The sequence below is a fragment of the Papio anubis genome, chromosome X (assembly GCF_008728515.1).
Source record: "Papio anubis isolate 15944 chromosome X, Panubis1.0, whole genome shotgun sequence".
NCBI classification, from domain to species: domain Eukaryota; kingdom Metazoa; phylum Chordata; class Mammalia; order Primates; family Cercopithecidae; genus Papio; species Papio anubis.
The window spans coordinates 98,837,341-98,858,049 of record NC_044996.1 but is presented as its reverse complement, the minus strand read 5'-3'; the positions used below and the strand labels follow the sequence as shown (position 1 = coordinate 98,858,049).

The following is a 20,709-nucleotide window of genomic DNA, read 5'->3' as shown; positions in this document are numbered from 1 at the left end:
TTGGCTGTGGGTTTGTCATAAATAGCTCTTATCATTTTGAGATACATTCCATTGATACCTAGTTTATTGCGAGTTTTTAGCATGAAGGGCTGTTGAATTTTGTCAAAGGCCTTTTCTACATCTATTGTGATAATCATGTGGTTTTTGTTGTTGGTTCTGTTTATGTGATGGATTACGTTTATTGATTTGCGTATGTTGAACCAGCCTTGCATCCCAGGGATGAAGCCAACTTGATTGTGGTGGATAAGTTTTTTGATGTGCTGCTGGATCTGGCTTGCCAATATTTTATTGAGGATTTTCGCATCAATGTTCATCAGGGATATTGGCCTAAAATTCTCTTTTTTGGTTGTGTCTCTTCCAGGCTTTGGTATCAGGATGATGCTGGCCTCATAAAATGAGTTAGGGAAGATTTCCTCTTTTTCTATTGATCAGAATAGTTTCAGAAGGAATGGTACCAGCTCCTCTTTGTACCTCTTGTAGAATTCGGCTGTGGATCCGTCTGGTCCTGGACTTTTTTTGGTTGGTAGGCTATTGCCTCAATTTCAGAACCTGTTATTGGTCTATTCAGGGATTCAACTTCTTCCTGGTTTAGTCTTGGGAGGGTGTATATGTCCAGGAATTTATCCATTTCTTCTAGCTTTTCTAGTTTATTATTTGCGTAGAGGTGTTTATAGTATTCTCTGATGGTAGTTTGTATTTCTGTGGGATCAGTGGTGATATCCCCTTTATCATTTTTTATTGTGTCTATTTGATTCTTCTCTCTTTTCTTATTAGTCTTGCTAGTGGTCTATCAATTTTGTTGACCTTTTCAAAAAACCAGCTCCTGGATTAATTGATTTTTTGAAGGTTTTTGTGTGTGTGTGTCTCCATCTCCTTCAGTTCTGCTCTGATCTTAGTTATTTCTTGTCTACTGCTAGCTTTTGAATTTGTTTGCTCTTGCTTCTCTAGTTGTTTTAATTGTGATGTTAGGGTGTCAATTTTAGATCTCTCCTGTTTTCTCTACTGTGGTCTGAGAGAGAGTTTGTTGTAATTTCTGTTCTTTTACATTTGCTGAGGAGTGTTTTACTTCCAATTATATGTTCAATTTTAGAATAAGTGGGATGTGGTGCTGAGAAGAATGTATATTCTGTTGATTGGAGTGGAGAGTTCTGTAGATGTCTATTAGGTGTGCTTCATCCAGAGCTGAGTTCAAGTCCTGAATATCCTTGTTAACCTTCTGTCTCGTTGATCTAATATTGACAGTGGGGTGTTAAAGTCTCCCATTATTTTTTTTTTAATTTATTTATTATTATTATACTGTAAGTTGTAGGGTACATGTGCATAACGTGCAGGTTTGTTACATATGTATACTTGTGCCTTGTTGGTGCTGCACCCATCAACTCAAGCCATTTATATCAGGTATAACTCCCAATGCAATCCTCTCCCCCTCCCTCCCCCACATGATAGGCCCCGTGTGTGATGCCCCTTCCTGAGTCCAAGTGATCTCATTGTTCGGGGTTCCCACCTATGAGTGAGAGAACATGCTGTGTTTGCCTTTCTGTTCTTGTGGATAGTTTGCTAAGAATGATGATTCCAGCTACATCCATGTCCCTACAAAGGGACACAAACTCATCCTTTTTTATGGCTGTAGTATTCCATGTGGTGTATATGTGCCACATTTTCTTAATCCAATCTGTCACTGATGGACATTTGGGTTGATTCCGGGAGTCTTTACATAGAATAGTGCTGCAATAAAACATAATGCATGTGTCTTTATAACAGCATAATTTATAACTTTTGGGTATATACCCAGTAATGGATGGTTGGGTCATATGGTACATCTAGTTCTAGATCCTTGAGGAATCGCCATACTGTTTTCCTATAATGGTTGAACTAGAGTTTACACTCCCACCAACAGTGTAAAGTGTTCCCATTCCACATCCTCTCCAGCACCTGTTGCGTTTCCTTGACTCTTTAATGATCGCTTTAATTCTAACTGGTGTGAGATGGTATCTCATTGTGGTTTTGATTTGCATTTTGGATGGCCAGTGATGAGCATTTTTCATGTGTTTGTTGGCTGTATGAATGTCTCTTTGAGAAATGTCTTTTCATAACTTTGCCCACTTTTTGATGGGGTTGTTTTGTTTTTCTTGTAAATTTGTTTGAGTTCTTTGTAGGTTCTGATATTAGCCCTTTGTCAGATGAGTAGATTGCAAAAATTTTCTCCCATTCCAGAAGCTGCCTGTTCACTCTGATGGTAGTTTCTTTTGTTGCAGAAGCTCTTTAGTTTAATGAGATCCCCATTTGTCAATTTTTGGCTTTTAAGCTGCCGTTGCTTTTGGTGTTTTAGGACATGAAGTCTTTGCCTATGCCTCTATGTCCTGAATGTACTCTAGGTTTTCCTCTAGGATTTTTATGGTATTAGGGTCTTAACATTTAAGTCTCTAATCCATCTTGAATTAATTTTCGTATAAGAGTAAGGAAAGGATCCAGTTTCAGCTTTACTTATGGCTGTATTGGAATTTTCCCAGTACCATTTATTAAATAGGGAATCCTTTCCCATTTCTTGTTTCTCAGGTTTGTCAAAGATCAGATGGTATGTGATGTGGTATTATTTCTGAGGACTCTGTTCTGTTCCATTGGTCTATATCTCTGTTTCAAACAACATGCTGTTTTGCTACCGTGAGCCTTGTAGTATAGTTTGAAGTCGGTGGCAGCTGGATGCCTCCAGCTTTGTTCTTTTGACTTAGGATTGTCTTGGAGATGCAGGCTTTTGGTTCCATATGAACTTTAAAGCAGTTTTTTCCCAATTCTGAAGAACTCATTGGTAGCTTTCTTGATGGGATGGCATTGAATCTATAAATTACCTTTGGGCAGTATGGCCATTTTCACAATATTGATTCTTCCTATCCATGAGCATGGTATGTTCTTCCATTTGTTTGTGTCCTCTTTTATTTCACTGAGCAGTGGTTTGTAGTTCTCCTTGAAGAGGTCCTTTACATCCCTTGTAAGTTGGATTCCTAGGTATTTGATTCTCTTTGAAGCAATTGTGAATGGAAGTTCATTCCTGATTTGGCTCTCTGTTTGTCTGTTACTGGTGTATAAGAATGCTTGTGATTTTTGCACATTAATTTTGTATCCTGTAAAGTCTCCCATTATTATTGTGTGGGAGTCTAAGTCTCTTTGTAGGTCTTTAAGGACTTGCTTTATGAATCTGGGTCCTCTTGTATTGGGTGCATATATATTTAGGATAGTTAGCTCTTTTTGTTGAATTGATCCCTTTACCATTATTTAATGGCCTTCTTTGTCTCTTTTCATCTTTATTGGTTTAAAGTCTGTTTTATCAGAGACTAGGATTGCAACCCCTGCTTTTTTTTCCTTTCCATTTGCTTGGTAGATCTTCCTCCATCCCTTTATTTTGAGCCTATCTGTGTCTTTGCACATGAGATATGTCTCCTGAACACAGCACACTGATGGGTCCTGACTCTATCCAATTTGCCAGTCTGTGTCTTTTAATTGGGGCATTTAGCCCATTTACATTTAAGGTTAATATTGTTATGTATTAATTTGATCCTGTCATTATGATGCTAGCTGGTTAGTTCGCCTGTTAATTGATGCAGTTTCTTCATAGCATCGATGGTCTTTACAATTTGGCATGTTTTTGCAGTGGCTGGTACTGGTTGTTCCTTTCTATGTTTAGTGCTTCCTTCAGGAGCTCTGTAAGGCAGGCCTGGTTGTGACAAAATCTCTCCACATTTGCTTGTCTGTAAAGGAGTTTATTTCTCCTTCACTTATGAAGCTTAGTTTGGCTGGATATGAAATCTTGGGTTGAAAATTATTTTCTTTAAGAATGTTGAGGCCAGGCGTGGTGGCTCACGCCTGTAATCCCAGCACTTTGGGAGGTCGAGGCAGGCAGATCACAAGCCCAGGAGATTGAGGGCATCCTGGCTAACATGGTGAAACTCCGTCTCTACCAAAAATACAAAAAAATTAGCTGGGCATGGTGGCATGCACCTGTAGTCCCAGCTACTCGGGAGGCTGAGGCAGGAGAATGGCATGAACCCAGGAGGCGGAGCTTGCAGTGAGCCAAGATCGCACCACTGCACTCCAGCCTGGGTGACAGAGCAAGACTCCGTCTCAAAAAAAAAAAAAAAAAAAAAAAAGAAAAAGAAAAAAGAAAGAATGTTGAATATTTGCCCCCACTCTCTTCTGGCTTCTAGGATTTCTGCAGAGAGCTCTGCTGTTAGTCTGATGGGCTTCCCTTTGTTGGTAACCCCACCTTTCTCTCTGGCTGCCCTTAACAGTTTTTCCTTCATTTTAACCTTGGTGAATCTGACAATTATGTGTCTTGGGGTTGCTCTTCTTGTAGAGTATCTTTGTGTTGTTCTCTGTATTTCCAGAATTTGAATGTTGGCCTGCCTTGCTAGCTTGGGGAAGTTCTCCTGGATAATATCCTGAAGAGTGTTTTCCAACTTGGTTCTGTTCTCCCCGTCACTTTCAGGTACACCAACTAAATGTATATTTGGTCTTTTCACATAGTCCCATATTTCTTGGAGGCTTTCTTCATTTCTTTTCACTCGTTTTTCTCTAATCCTGTCTTCTCACTTTATTTTATTAATTTGATCTTCAATCACTGATATCCTTTATTCTGCTTGATTGAATCAGCTGTTGAAGCTTGTGTATGCTTCACGAAGTCCTTGTACTGTGGTTTTCAGCTCCATCAGGTCATTTAAGCTGTTCTCTACACTGGTTATTCTAGTTACCCTTTTGTCTAACCTTTTTTCAAGGTTTTTAGCTTCCTTGTGACGGGTTAGAACATGCTCCTCTAGCTCGGAGAAGTTTGTTATTACTGACCTTCTGAAGCCTACTTCTGTCAACCCATCAAACTCATTCTCCATCCAGCTTTGTTCCCTTGCTGGCGAGGAGTTGTGTTCCTTTGGAAGTTTAGAGGCATTCTAGTTTTTGGAATTTTCAGCCTTTCTGCTCTGGTTTCTCCCCATCTTTTGGTTTTATCTACCTTTGGTCTTTGATGTCGGTGACCTACAGATGGGGTTTTGGTGTGGATGTCCTTTTTGTTGATGTTGATGCTATTCCTTTTGTTAGTTTTCCTTTTAACAGGACAGGCCCCTCAGCTGCAGGTCTATTGGAGTTTGCTGGAGGTTCACTCCAGACCCTGTTTGCCTGGGTATCACCAGCAGAGGTTGCAGAACAGCAAATATTGCTGGCTGATCCTTCCTCTGGAAGCTTCATCCCAGAGGGGCACCTGCCTGTATGAGGTGTCTGTCAGCCCCTACTGGGAGATGTCTCCCAGTCAGGCCACACGGGGGTCAGGGACCCACTTGAGGAGGCAGTCTGTCCGTTATCAGAGTTTGAATGCCGTGCTGGGAGAACCACTGCTCTCTTCAAAGCTGTCAGACAGGGACGTTTAAGTCTGGAGAAGCTGCTGCCTTTTGTTCAGATATGCCCTGCCCCCAGAGGTGGAATCTAGAGAGGCGGTAGGCCTTGCTGAGCTGTGGTAGGCTCCGCCCAGTTCAAGCTTCCTGGCCTCTTTGTTTACATTGTGAGCACAAAACCACCTACTCAAGCCTCAGCAATGGCCGACCCCCACTCCCCTCGCCAAGCTCATGCATCCCAGGTCGATCTCAGATTGCTGCGCTAGCTGTGAGCAAGGCTCCATGGGCGTGGGACCTGCTGGGCCAGGCATGGGAGGGGATCTCCTGGTCTGCCAGTTGCGAAGACTCTGGGAAAAGCACAGTATTTGGGCAGGAGTGTACCACTCCTCCAGGTACAGTCACTTCCGGCTTCCCTTGGCTAGGAAAGGGAAATCCCCTGACCCCTTGCACTTCCCAGGTGAGGTGACACCCCACCCTGCTTCGGCTCACCCTCCATGGGCTGTACCCACTGTCCCAATGAGATGAACCAGGTACCTCAGTTGAAAATGCAGAAATCAGCCGTCTTTTGCGTCAATCTCACTGGGAGCTATAGACTGGAGCTGTTCCTATTTGGCCATCTTGGAAGCAACCCCCCCACTTTTGTTTTTTAGACAGAGTTTCACTCTGTCACCAGCGTGGAGTGCAGTAGTGCGATCTTGGCTCACTGCAACCTCCGCCTCCCAGGTTCAAGTGATTCTTCTGCCTCAGCCTCCCGAATAGCTGGGACTACAGGCACACACCACCACGCCCAGCTAATTTTGCAATTTTTGTATTTTTAGTAGAGACAGGGTTTCACCATGTTGGCCAGGATGTTCTTGATCTCTTGACCTCGTGATCCACCCACTTCGGCCTCCCAAAGTACTGGGATTACAGGCGTGAACCACCATGCCTGGCCGGTGGAAGAAATTTCTAAGCAGCAAAGTGTTCAAGAGGAAAGGAGAGCAGAAGAGTTTGGAAAATTTGTGGCCTGATGATGCGATAGAAAAGAAAAACCCATTTTCTAGGGAGAAATTCAAACCTGCTGCAGATATTTGCATAAATAACGAGGAACTGAATGTTAATCACCAAGATGATGGGGAACATGTCTCCAGGGAATGTCAGAGGTGTTCATGGCAGCCCCTCCCATCACAGGCTCAGAGGCCTAGGAGGGAAATATGGTTTCCTGGGCTGGGCCCAGAGCCCTCCTGCTCTGCGCAGCCTTGGGACATGGTGCCCTGTGTCCCAGCTGCTTCAGCTCCAGCTGTGGCTAAAAGGGGCTAAGGTACAGCTTAGGCCATTGCTTCAGAGCGGGCAAGTCCCAAACCTTGGCAGCTTCCACGTGGTGGTGAGCCTGTGGGTACACATAAGTCAAGAAATGAGGTTTGGGAATTTCCACCTAGACTTCAGAGAATGTCTAGAAATGCCTGGATGCCCAGGCAGAAGTTTGCTGCAGGGGCAGAGCCCTCATGGAGAACCTCTGCTAGGGCAGTGCAGAAGGGAAATGTGGGGTTGGAGCCCCCACACCAAGTCCCCACTGGGGCACTGCCTATTGGAGCTGTGAAAAGAGGGCCACCATCCTCCAGACCCCATAATTGTAGATCCACCAACAGCTTGCACTGTGCTCCTTGAAAAGCCACAGACATTCAACACCAGCCAGTGAAAACAGCCAGGAGAGGGGTACACCCTGCAAAGCCACAGGGGTGGAGCTGCCCAAGGCCTTGGGAGCCCATCTCTTGTGTCAGCATGATCTGGATGTGAGACATGGAGTCAAAGGAGATCATTTTGGAACTTTAAGGTTCAATGACTGCTCTATTGGATTTTGGACTGGCATGGGTCCTGCAGCCCCTTTGTTTTTCTCCCATTTGGAACAGGTGCATCTACCCAATGTCTGTACCCGCCCCACCCCACCCAATGTATCTAGGAAGTAACTAGCTTGCTTTTGATTTTGCAGGCCCCTAGGCAGAAGGCAGTTGCCTTTTCTCAGATGATATTTGGGACTTGGACTTTTGAGTTAATGCTGGAATAAGACTTTGGGGGACTGTTGGAAGGGTATGATTGTGTTTTGAAATGTGAGGGTATGAGATGTGGGAGGGGCCAGGGGTGGAATGATATGGTTTGGCTGTGTCCCCACCCACATCTCATCTTGAATTGTAGTCCCCATAATCCCCACGTGTTGTTGGAGGGGCCCAGTGGGAGGTAACTGAATCATGGGGGCAGTCACCCTTATGCTATTCTCGTAAGATATGATGGTTTCATAAGCGGCCTTTCCCCCTTTGCTCAGCACTTCTCTCTCTCGCTGCCTTGTGAAGAAGGACATGTTTGCTTCCCCTTCCACCATGATTGTAAGTTCCCTGAGGCCTTCTAAGCCATGCTGAACTGTGAGTCAATTAAACCTCTTTCCTTTATAAAGTACCCAGTCTCAGGTATTTCTTTATACCAGCATGAGAACAGATTGATACACTGGGCAACACAGGGGGACCCTGTCTCTACAAAAAAAAAAAAAAATTAAAAAAAAAATGAGCTGAGCATAGTGGTGTGTGCCTGTGGTCCCCACTACTAGGGAGGCTGAGCTGGGAGGATCATTTGAGCCCAGGAGGTCAAGACTGCAGTGAGCCATAACTGTGCCACTGTACTCCAGCTGGGGCAAAAAAAACAAGACCCTGTCTCAAAAAAAAAAAAAAAAGAACAACAGTTGTGGTAGGTGGAATTCTAAGAATGACTTCCAAAGACCCTCTTCATTGTGTCATTCCCTCCACAGTTTGAGTGTCTGAAGAACCTGTGAAAAAAATAAAATATCACTTCTGTGATTATGCTACTTTAAATGACCAAAGGGAGATTGATTGGGCCTAATGTTTTCACATGAGTTCTTTAAAAGCAGAGAGCTTTCTCCAGTTGGGTGGCAAAAAAGGGAGTCACAGATTTGAAATACAGGAGGGATTAGAACACAAGGAAGACTCTCTGTTATGATATGGAGAAGGCTCATAGTAGGGAACTTTGAACAACCTCCAGGATCTGAAAATGGCCCCTCGCTGACAGCCAGCTAGAATGAGGACCTCAGTTCTACAGTCAAAAGAAACAGAATTCAGTCAACAACCTGAATGAGCATAGAAGTAGATTCAGCCTCCAGATAAGATCCTAGCCTAGCTTACATCATGATTTCCACCTTGTGAGACAGAACTCGGCTAAGCCCATCTGGAATTCTGACCTACAAAACTATGAATTAATAAATGGGTGTTGTTGGCTGGGTGCGATGGCTCACACCTGTAATCCCAGCACTTTGGGAGGTTGAGGCAGGCGGATAATTTGAGGTCAGGAGTTTCAGACCGGCCTGACCAACATGGTGTGAAATCCCATCTCTACTAAAAATACAAAAAAAAATACCTGGGGATGGTGGCACGTGCCTATAGTCCCAGCTACTTGGGAGGCTGAGGCAGGAGAATCACTTGAACCCGAGAGGCGGAGGTTGCAGTAAGCTGAGATCGCACCACTGTACTCCAGCCTGGGCAAGAGAGTGAGACTCCGTCTCTAAATAAATAAATAAATAGGTGTTGTTTTAAACCACTAAGTTTGTGGAGGTTTGTTTTGGCAGCAATAGAAAACTAATGCAGAAAACTTAGATGATTTTGATACTGGAATTAGCCAAAAGCACTTTAAATTACCATTAATTTAACAGACATAAAGGAAATGGATGAAAATATGAAGGATTTCAAAATATTTGTAATCTCTAAAAATGAATGAAATATGTATGCTACAAACTGAAACAAAATACAGTAGCCAAGAACTTACTGTATGGGTTTTAACAGCAGATTGGACACAACAGAAGACAGGATTCATGAATGTGAAGACAAGTCAATAGATTTGTCTCGCTGGGAGGGAAAAAATACAAATAACACAGACAGTGTTAGGCATTTGGGACACAGCCAAAAGGTAAAGCACATATAACTGGGGTCCCAGAAGAAGAGAGAAACATTGGAACAGGAATAATATTTGAGACAATGGTTAAAATTGATTAAAAAAAAAAAAAAACAGTGAAAGAGATCAAACTATGGGGTCAAGAAGCTTTGAGAATGCCAATTCAAATAATATACCAAAATTCATTTCCGGCCATGATGGAGTAATCAGGTCCAAACTTATCCACCTGCTATAAACAACTAGAAATAATATATATACACTATACGAGGTAACAGTTTTTGTATGTTGAACAAAGGCAGCACAGGAGGATTATAAAGCTAAGAAAAGGAAGACAAATGAGGTGAGCTCTATGATTGCCCTGGCTTCCTGCCTGGATGTACTTTGCAAAATGTGATACAGGGACAAGGGCTTGAAGAACATGATGGTTCACAGAGTTAAGAGGTCAGTGCTCAGTGAGTCCAAAGCTACTGGAAGTTTCAGCAAAGGAGGGAGTTGTTGACAAGAGAGAACAAGAGAAATCTGCATGAGGTCCCCTTGGGTTTGTAACTGAATATTAAGCTGTGTATAGTGGAACTCCACAAGGCAAGGGAAAGAGTAGTTGGGGAGCTGTAAGCTGAAGAGTTTCCAGAGGTCTCACAGGGATGGAATGTGTGAGTTCTAGCAAGTCAGAGTGGAGAGTTCTTGTCAATCACCCCCAGGTGATCAGTGGAGACCCATGGGAGTCATGTCTTAGTAGTGGGGATAAAATAGCCCTCGAAGGGAATGGGAGAAAATTTTTGCAATCTACCCATCTGACAAAGGTCTAATATCCAGAATTTACCAGGAACTTAAACAAATTTACAAGAAAAAAAATTAAAAAGTGGGCAAAGGATATGAACAGACAGTTCTCAAAAGAAGACATTTACGTGGCCAACAAACATAGGAAAAAAAGCTCAACATCACTGACCATTAGAGAAATGCAAATGAAAACCACAATGAGATACCATCTCATGCCAGTCAGAATGGTTATTATTAAAAAGTCAAGAAACAATAGATGCTGGTGAGGCTGTGGAGAAATAGGAACACTTTTACACTGTTGGTGGGAATGTAAATTAGTTCAACCATTGTGGAAGACAGTATGGCAATTCCTCAAGGATCTAGAACCAGAAATACCATTTGACCCAGCAATCTCATTACTGGGTATATACCCACAAGAATATAAAGCATTCTACTATAAAGACACATGCACACATATGTTTACTGCAGCACTATTTACAATAGGAAAGTCATGGAACCAACTCAAATGCCCATCAATGATAGAAATGTGGGTACATATATACCATGGAATACTAAGCAGCCATAAAAAGGAATGAGATCATGTCCTTTGCAGGGACAAGGACATAGATGAAACTGGAAGCCATCATCTTCAGCAGACTAACACAGGAACAGAAAACCAAACACTGCATGTTCTCACTCATAAGTGGGAGTTGAACAATGAGAACACATGGACACAGGGAGGGGAACAACACACACCAGGGCCTGGTGGGAGGGAACTTAGAGGACGGGTGCAGCAAACCACCATGGCACATGCATACCTATGTAATAAACCTGCATGTTCTGCACATGTATCCCAGAACTTAAAGTAATTAATAAATAAATTAATAAATAAAAATATCCCTAGAGGGAAGGGTACCATTAAACTTACCCTAACAAAGCTACAAATTAGTTTTGAAAGAATGAAGCATCTTAACCACTTGCTAGAATGAAGTCCAACATTCTTTAAAGGAACACAAAAAAATCTAGCATTCAACAATGTAAATTTATTGTGTAAATTTATTTAATATCCAATCAGATATTACGATGTGAAGATATAGGAAATGTGATGCCTAGTTAAGAAAAAAAAATCGGATAATGAAAATAGACCAAGAAATGACAAATATGGTAGATTTTAAAAATATTAAAATGTTAGAAATATTCTTGAAGATTGAAAGGAAAGGTGATGACGTAAGGAATGGAAGATAACTTCATGTCAGAAATGATGCAAGCCAAAATACAGAGGAACGAAAGTTTTAAAATGCAGAAAGGAAAAACAAAATTGTTGATATAGAATTCAAAACCCAGAAAAAATATTCAAAAATGAAGGCAGGCCAGACACAGTGGCTCACACCTGTAATCACAGCACTTTGGGAGGATTTAGAGAAGGATTGCTTGAGTGAAGGAATTCAAGACTAGCCTGGGCAACACAGTGAGAACCCATATCTACAAAAAATTTTTAAAGCAGCTGGGTGTGGTGGTGCATCCCTGTAGTCCCAGCTATTCAGGAGGCTGAGGTGGGAGGATTGCTTGAGCCCAGGAGTTCAAAACCAGCCTGGGCAACATAGGGAGACTCTGTTTCTACAAAAAATTAAAATATTAGCCAGGCGTGGTGGTGCATGTTTGTAGTCCCAGCTATTTGGGAGGCTGATGTGGGAGGATTGCTTGAGCCCAGGAGGTCAAGGCTGCAGTAAGCCATGGTTGCACCACTGCACTCCAGCCTGGGCAACAAAGTGAGATGCCGTCTTAAGAAAAAGAAATAAACCATGATCATCTCAATGGTTGCAGGAAAATCCCTTGGAAAATTAATATATATTCATGAAAGAAAATAAACACCTCTCAGTAAACTAAGAATAGAAGGGAAATTCCTCAGTCTGTTAAACAGCATCTATAAAAAGCCACAGCCAACATCATATTAAATAGTGAAAGCCTAAATGCTTGCTCTCAAGCTCATTAATTCTATTATTTAAACAAAATTTTTTTTTAGAGACAGGGTCCTGCTTTGTTGACCAGGCTGGGGTGTAGTGGCATGATCACTGTAGCCTCCAACTCCTGGGCCCAAGCGATCCTCCCACCTCAGCCTCCAAAGTAGCTGGGACTGTGTGTGTGTGTGTGTGGAGATGGGTTCTCACTTTGTTGCCCAGGCTGAGCTGGGACTGTGTGTGTGTGTGTGTGTGTGTGTGTATGTATCTGTGTGTAGAGATGGGTTCTCACTTTGTTGCCCAGGCTGAGTCTCAAACTCCTTGCCTCAAGTGATCCTCTTGCCTTGGCCTCCCAAAGTGCTGGGTTTACAGGCATGAGCTACCATGCCCAGCCTCAAGCTCATTAATTTTTTTCTCAATTGTATCAATTCTGCTGATAAGCCTGGCATTCCTAAGACTTAAATTGATGGGTACCCAATAGGGCAGCTATTTAATATTATAATCAGAAAAAAGAAAGATTCAAAGAGCAGGTGTCTGAGGACAACTACCTCATTAAAATGAGTGTTCCTTGCTCAGTTCCCAGACCTGAGCCAATCTTCAGATCTAGAACCATTTGTCTTCAGAGTCACCCATGTGCCTCAGAGGAAGAACCCTACAGTTTTATGGCAGGCATATATTATAATGCTTACCCTGGTCTCTCCCCAAAGTAACCTATGGCCATTTATTTGGGTGACTATACACTTGGGAAAGGAAATACCAAGAAATTTTTAGGACTATCAGGAACAGCTTTCAAAGTTGACATCAATACACAGACACTGAAAGCATCATCATGGCCCTCCTATCAGTGTGGGGACTTAATGGGTCCAGGCAATAATGGCATCCTGGCCAAGATGGTAAATTTAAAACAACATTGCACTCTGGGGGATGACAGTGTCACCATTAAAGACCTAAATGATGAAGGAGTGGTGGTTACTATTATATTTCTGTTTAATTAATCATTCCGGCCTTTCAAAAACCAGATGGATCCTACAGAATGACTGTAAACTACCACAAGCTCAAAGACACCACGTTTAATTTTGCAAAAGAGAAGTACAGCACGTGTTAAGCCTCTTTGGGATCTAAAGGTAATGTATTACACATCTAGAAGTGCTTCTCTGGCCCATATACCAAGTGACACAGAAGGCTGCCAGCTTTGAGTGGGGCCTAGAGCAGGAAAGGCTCTACAGCACACAGTCTTGGCACACACAGCCTTGTTGCTTAGATCATATGATTTGGCTGACTTTGGGGTGGAAGTGTCAGGGGTGGAAAAAATGAAGTGTGAGAGCATCCCTGGGATTTTGGAGCAAGGCCATTAAATCTGCAACAGAGAATTATACTACCTTTGAGAAACCACTCCTTGTGTTAGGCACCATAAACCTCATTTTGTCATTCTGCTCCAGTCCATTTACTAACCCACAAAATCACCAATTTTTGCTGTGGCCCAGAGCAAGAATAACTTTTAAACAGACCTGATCTGTCATGCACACTGTCTCTTGGGCCATATGACCTAGCATATCATATGGAGCTGACGTGTCTGTGCCAGATAGAAATGTTGTATGACACCCTTGGAAAGTCCCTGTGTGAGTCACAGTACAATCCATTAGGATTTGGAAGCTGTATTAGTCTGTTTTCATGCTGCTGATAAATATATACCAGAAACTGAGCAATTTACAAAAGAAAGAGGTTTAATGGACTTACAGTTCCATGTGGCTGGGGAGGCCTCACAATCATAGTGGAAGGCAAGAAGGACCAAGTCACGTCTTACATGGATGGCAGGAGGCAAATAGAGCTTGTGCAGGGCAACTCCCATTTTTAAAACCATCGGATCTTGTGAGACGTATTCACTATCATGAGTAGCACGAGAAAGACTGGCCCCATAATTCAATTACCTCCCACTGGGTCCTTCCCAAAACACGTGGGAATTGTGGAAGATACAATTCAAGATGAGATTTGGGTGGGGACACAGCCACAGCATATCAGAAGCAAAGCAGTATCATCCTCTGCAGATAACTTTTCTTTAGAGAAGAAGTTTCTAGCTTGCTATGGAGCCAGTACCTTTTCTCTAATCCAGTCCTGCCCCTCAAAGTTAGTAACTATCCAGAATTGTAACGCCAAAGAAAAGGGAAGTTCCATAAATTAGATGGTATATTTGAGACCCCAGACAAGCAAGAAAATAAACTCCAGGAAAATTTTAAAATAAGCATAAATGATTATTGAAAATAATTCACTTTTTCTTATGAATGTTATATATTTCCTTGAGCATATTATTCAGTTATTTTAGAATCCATGATTCATAACTTTTATATCTGAAAGGCTTGTGGGCTTTGTGGGCCTGTGGCCTTGTCCACTTTTTTCTTCTGACTCTGGGTATACCTGGCAATTTTTGATTGAATGCCATTGTGCATAAGAAATTGTAGAAGCTCTAGATGAGCTTTAGTTTCTTGTTTGTTTAGTGACAGTGTCTTGCTCTGTTAGCCAGGCTGGAGTGCAGTGGCACAATCATGGTTCACTGCAGCCTTGAACTCCTGGGCTCAAACAATCCTCTCACCTCAGCCTCGCGAGTAGCTGGGAGTACACGTGTGAGCCACCACACCTGGTTAGTTTTTTATTTATTGTAGAGACAAGGTCTCACTATGTTGTGAGGCTGGTTTCAAACTCCTGGCCTCAAGTAATTCTCCCACCTTGGCCTCCCAAAGTGCTGGGATTACAGACATGAGCCACCACACACAGCCAAGCTTTAGTTTCTGAAAGTAATTATAGTAAGAGCAAATTACCTGAATTCAGTTAGTGAGCTCATTCAAGGTGGGATAGCAATCCTAAGATCTGGTCTATGTTTACTCCTTCCTAATTCCTAGGTAAAGTCCTTCAGAGGTTCCAGCTGAAAGCCTGTGGTACTTAACAAGGCCCATCATCACCGGTGGAATCTGAACTTCAAGTTTGATTTCCTTGGCACATAATTTTCTACTAAAAGCTCTGCACCTGGCTGCTGTGAATTTCCAAATCTATCCCAAGCCATTTACCAGTTAGTATATTCCTTGTGGGGAAAAGTAGCTTGGTCTATTGGATGTGTTTCTCTTCACTCCTCTTGTCACCAGGATCTTTCCATTCAAGTCTCATTGTCTTAGCTCAGGGCTCCCTCAGGTATTATCAGCCAGCTGCAGTCTCTTGCTACATGGGTTTCTTCAATATGGCTGCTTACTTCATTAAAGCAGCAAGGAAAATCTCTCCAGTCTGCTAAGACAGTCTTATATAACATTATGTAGTCATGGGAGTGACATCCCATCACCTTTGCCCATATTCTATTGGCTAGCAGCAGTCTCAGTTCTGCCCACCTTCAGGGGAGGGATTATACAGGGCATTAATCATTGGGGGTCATCTAGGGTTTCTGCCTTAACTGCTAACAAAAGGACAGGGACAAGAGGGAGTACAGGCATTCAGGAGCACTCACAAATATCACAGTGAAAAGAGCTTTCTTCAGAAGTTGATTCCTTACATCTCTCACTTGTAAAATTTGTTAACTAGTAACTTATGTCACAGGATTTGGTGGTTATAGAATAAAAAGCGATTGAGATGCTTTTATCAGAAAATCACATACAGGTATTATTAAAATCATAGGATACTGTATTTCCAGCTACTTGGGAGGCTGAGCAGGACTGCTTGGGCCCAGGAATTCAAGACCAGCCTGAACAACATGCTGAGAGCCCCTGCCTCCAAATATCATAGGACTCCCAGTCTCAAGATGCAAACTATTGTTGACCCTGGAACATGGGATTATGAGCACTGACCCTCCAGCAGTAAAATATCTGCATATAATTTATGACTCCCCCCAAATTTGACTACTAATAGCTTACTGTTGACCAGAAGCCTTACTGATGATGTATATAGTCCATTAACACATTTTGTGTATTATATATGTATTCTATTTACTATTCATTCAGTGAAGTGGATCATAAGAAGTTTTCATCCTCATCATCTTCATGTTGAATAGGATGAGGAGGAGAAAGAAGGGTTTATCTTGCTGTCTCAGTGGTGGCACATGTGGAAGAAAATCCACATAGAAGTGGACATACACAGTTCAAACCCATGTTGTTCAAGGGTCAACTATGTACACACTCAAAACTGTAAACTCAATCATATGGAAAACAAATAGGCAATATGTATACATATGTGAAAATGGGGTCATCTAAGAAGAGAATGATGTTACATATTAAAGACAAAGCTGAGTGGCAAAATGGATGGGAAACGAAAATAAGCATGCATAAGATACACTTTAAACGATATACTTTATTGGTGATTTCTGGAGACTACATCCAAAAAAATTTTTACACATCAATAATCCCCACACTCAAATGCCAATCTACTTAATAATTTGGTGTATTTCTTTCCTAGCTTTTTCCCTCCACATTACACAGATGTACTAGCTTTTTGTTCCATGTGTTTATCTATACACACACATATACTCACCTATGAAATAGGTGAATACAAATTTATACTTATATAGATGAAATATGAATTTATACTCATATGTGCATATGACTTTACTCATCACAAAATTTTTATGTCAACCACCCAAAATGGCTGATATAATGGTTCATATACTTCCTATTTTTACAATATTAATCATATGGTTATTGTTTTATAATATTTTTAACTTATGATTTACCATGAACATTTTCCCAAATTTGCCAGTAGTCTTAATTGGTGCCCATTATTTCACCTAATTGACATATCAATTTTTAATCAGCTGTCATTGGATATTAAATTGTCTTATTTTTTCACTACTTTAAATAATACTGCTGTTATGGAAGATACTCTGAAAATGTTAAATCTTATATTGCTTCACCATAAAATTATTACTCTTTCTTAAAACATGGAGAATTTTAAGTTCTAAGCACTGTTCCTAAGGAAAGTATGTAAAAGCTTACTTATGTGCCCTTTCTGTAATGGCTTTGCATTTTCGCACTGAAGATATTGATGAATAATATATATGAGGTCTCCTGTTTGAGATCTTTGTTTCAGGGATCCTGATGACTCATCCTCTCTTACCCTATTTAAGGAAGCATTTTTTTTTTCTATTTGTTTAGGAAAATAATCTGGGAGTTTGCCCCACATAGGGTAGTTTATGCTTTATACTGTTCTTTAAAAAATGTCATACTCACCAGGCAAGGTGGCTCTCGCCTGTAATCGCAGCACTTTGGAAGGCTGAGGAGGGTGGATGACCTGAAGTCAGGAGTTCGAGACCAGCCTGCCCAACATGGCAAAACCAGGTCTCTACTAAAAATACAAAAAAAAAAAAAAAAAAAAAAAAAAAATTAGCTGGATGTGTTGGTGGATGCCTGTAATCCCAGCTACTTGGGAGGCTGAGGCAGGAGAATCACTTAAACCCAGGGGGCAGAGGCTGCAGTGAGCCAAGATCATGCCACTGTCCCTAAATAGTCATACTCTACTCCACAGTGAACATATCTTAAATTTATAATTGTTTGTTTGCCACCTCTATACCTTTTCCACAAAATGTTTGGTAAAGGATATGCTAAGTGTGGTGGCTCATATCTATAATCTGAGCGCTTTGGGAGGCAAAGGTGGGAGGATCAGTTGAGGCTAGGAGTTCACCAGCCTGGGCAGCATAGCAAGACCCTGTCTCTATTAATAAAAGAATATAGAGCATGATTCCTCTCATTTCTACTATGAGTTTATTTGTGTATTTATTTATTTGACAAGGTCTGGCTATAACGCCAAGGCGGGAGTGCAGTGGCACAATCTCAGTTCACTGCAACCTCTGCCTCCCGGGCTCAAGCCATCCTGCTACTTCAACCTCCCGAGTAGCTGGGACTACAGGCATGCACTACCACACTCAGATAACTTTTGTGTTTTTTGTAGAGACAGAGTTTTGCCATGTTGCCCAGGCTGGTCTCAAACTTGTGAGCTCAAGTGATCTGCCCACCTCAGCCTCCCAAAAGTGCTAGGATTACAGGTGTGAGCTACCTACCACACCTGGCTACCATGGTTTTATAAGCTCACTAAATTCTTAGTTTTTCTCAGCATAAATACTCTGATAAACAGTGCCATTTAAATTCTTTCTGAAGGCTTTCCCACATAACTACACTCAGTTTTGCCCCTTTTGAATTATTTGACGTATAGTTCTTCACTCCTGGGTGAAGAATTCTGGGTGAAAAAACTGATCACATTTATTGACACCTCTGGAATTATACTTTTGTACCTTTTATTAAGTTAAATGAACATTAACATATGAAGAATTTCCAATATTCTAGACATTTATAAGATTACTCCCCATGATTATCTGACAAATAATGAGACTAGTAATAGTCAAATGACAAATAACTACTAGTATAATTATCCCACTTTCAAGTATAATCATAGGTTTTTATCTCCTGTGTGACTTCTCTGATGTTTAATGAGAGTTGACTTCCCACTGAATGCTTTCCCACAGTCTCTGCATTCATAAGGTTTCTCTCCTGTATGAGTTCTGTGATGCACAATGAGAGTTGATTTCACACTGAAGGCCTTCCCACATTCACTACATTTGTAAGGTTTTTCTCCTGTATGAATTCTCTGATGTTTAATGAGAGTTGACTTCCTACTGAAGGCTTTTTTACAGTCAGTGCATTCATAGGGTCTCTCTCCTGTATGAATTCTCTGATGTTTAATCAGTGGTGACTTCTCACTAAAGGCTTTCCCACATTCGTTGCATTTATAGGGTTTCTCTCCTGTATGCATTCTCTGATGTACAATAAGGGTTGACTTCTCCCCAAAGGCTTTCCCACATCTTCTGCATTCATAAGGTTTCTCTCCTGTATGAGTTCTATGATGGACAGAGAGGTGTGACTTTCCACTGAAAGTCTTCCCACATATATTACATTCATAGGGTTTCTCTCCTGTATGAATTCTCTGATGAACAGAGAGGTGTGACTTTCCTCTGAAGCTTTTCCCACATTTACTACACTCATAAATGTTCTCTTTTGTATGAGTTCTCCAATGTTTAGTGGGACTGGGCTTCTTAACAGAGGCTTTCCCATGTTCACTGCGCTCAGGTTTCTTACTTGTGTGAATCCTTTGATATATAAGGTTGGACTTAGTACATCTAATACCTTTATAAAATGCTTGTCTAATGTGTGTTTTTTCATGTCTAATAAGATGATATGAACTCTTAAAGGTTTTTGGACATTTGCCACATACAAATGGTTTCTCTCCTGTATGAGTTCGTTGATGTTTAATCAGAGTTGACTTTTGGATAAAGGTTTTTCCACATTCACTGCATTCATAGGGCTTCTCCCCTGAGTGAATTCTCTGGTGTGCTACGAGGGTTGACTTCTGGCTGAAGGCTTTTGCACATTCACAGCATTCATAAGGTTTCTCTCCGGTGTGAGTTCTTTGATGTACAACTAAGTTTGCTTTCTGGATAAACACTTTTCCACATTCAGTACATTTGTAGAGTTTCTCCCCAGTTTGACTTCTCTGATTTTTATTAAGGGCTCGATTTTGGTGGAGGGCTTTCCCTCGTTGATTAGGGTCAAAAAATTTATCTGCAGGTTGAGCTTTATGAAGATTAGAATGGAGGCATACTTTCCAATATGCCTTACATCCATCATCTTTCTTTCTTATATAGCTTCTATTTTGACTAAGAAAGTTTAAATTATGTTTTGAACACCTTTCCCATGAGTAATACTTAGGGAGTCTTTGTTTCACAGAAACAAAGTCTGTGTTGAGATAAACGATTTTTCTACATATTTTACATTCTTGACCACTTTCATCCTTCAGTGTTTCCTTTACTGTGAATGCAGCTTGCCACAGAAGTTTGTCTTGGCTTTCCTTGTAGTGATCTGCCTGCTCGTCAATTTGCCAGACTTCTAGAAGAAAATGCAATGAATCATCAAACTTGTCTTCCCACTATAATTTATTAAATAACTTTAATCCCTAAATGCCCAAGCAGTGAACTCCTATCAACATGACTTGAGCTGATGTGGATAGAGGACTCTCCCCATGTCCCAGGCTCAAAATCAAGAAAAGAAATGTATTAGGTATCAAAATGAAGTGGGAATTTAAAGTTAGAGGGTAAACAGAGCAGCTTGAGAATTTGAAGGGGACCATAGGGCACAAATGTTCAGGAATTCAGGAAAGTCAGAGTGTAATTTTGGCTTAAAGCTTATATATATATACATATAATTGTATGTATATATGTGTGTGTGTATATATATATGAAAGGTTGCCATTGCTATGAACCTACATATAACAAGACCAACTTTTGAAATGTTTCAGTTTATAGGCTCTGTACTATGCTTGTAATCATTTGGATTGAGTTACAGAATTAGGCTTTTGATGTCTTATATATAACATTCTTCTTGCCAATTTCTCTGGCTAGTGGGGAATGTTTCTAGTTCCTGTTTAACAAGGATGGGAGCCCTTGTAGTTATATACACACACACTCATGTCTTTATGCTGAGGACATCACAGAACTTCTAGGGAAAACCAACTCTCACTGAGGAGTTCACAGCAGAAAATTTAAAACCTTAGAAGGAACTGATCCATCATTAGAAAGAATTGACCGATATATTTAAATATACTCCCATTCCTAGAACTGTAGATAATAGAACAATCTGCGCTTTAAAATAAGTGTATTTCAAATGTACAAAGATAAG

General features: G+C 41.2%; 1 protein-coding gene across 7 annotated transcripts in view; it reads right to left on the bottom strand.

Moving 5' to 3' along the window:
* Positions 1-18,253: 18,253 nt before the first annotated feature.
* ZNF674 (zinc finger protein 674) overlaps positions 18,254-20,709 on the bottom strand; it is a 41,354-nt gene continuing 38,898 nt past the window's right edge. For 5 of the 7 annotated variants that reach the window (XM_031660951.1, XM_031660953.1, XM_031660952.1 and 2 more), the window contains one exon: positions 18,254-19,920. In XM_031660951.1, the coding sequence (XP_031516811.1) occupies positions 18,428-19,920 (1,493 nt within the window). In that variant the 3' untranslated portion in view covers positions 18,254-18,427. The remainder of the gene's footprint in view (positions 19,921-20,709) is intronic. The other 2 variants (XM_031660954.1, XM_009197468.4) reach the window with 1 other exon arrangement.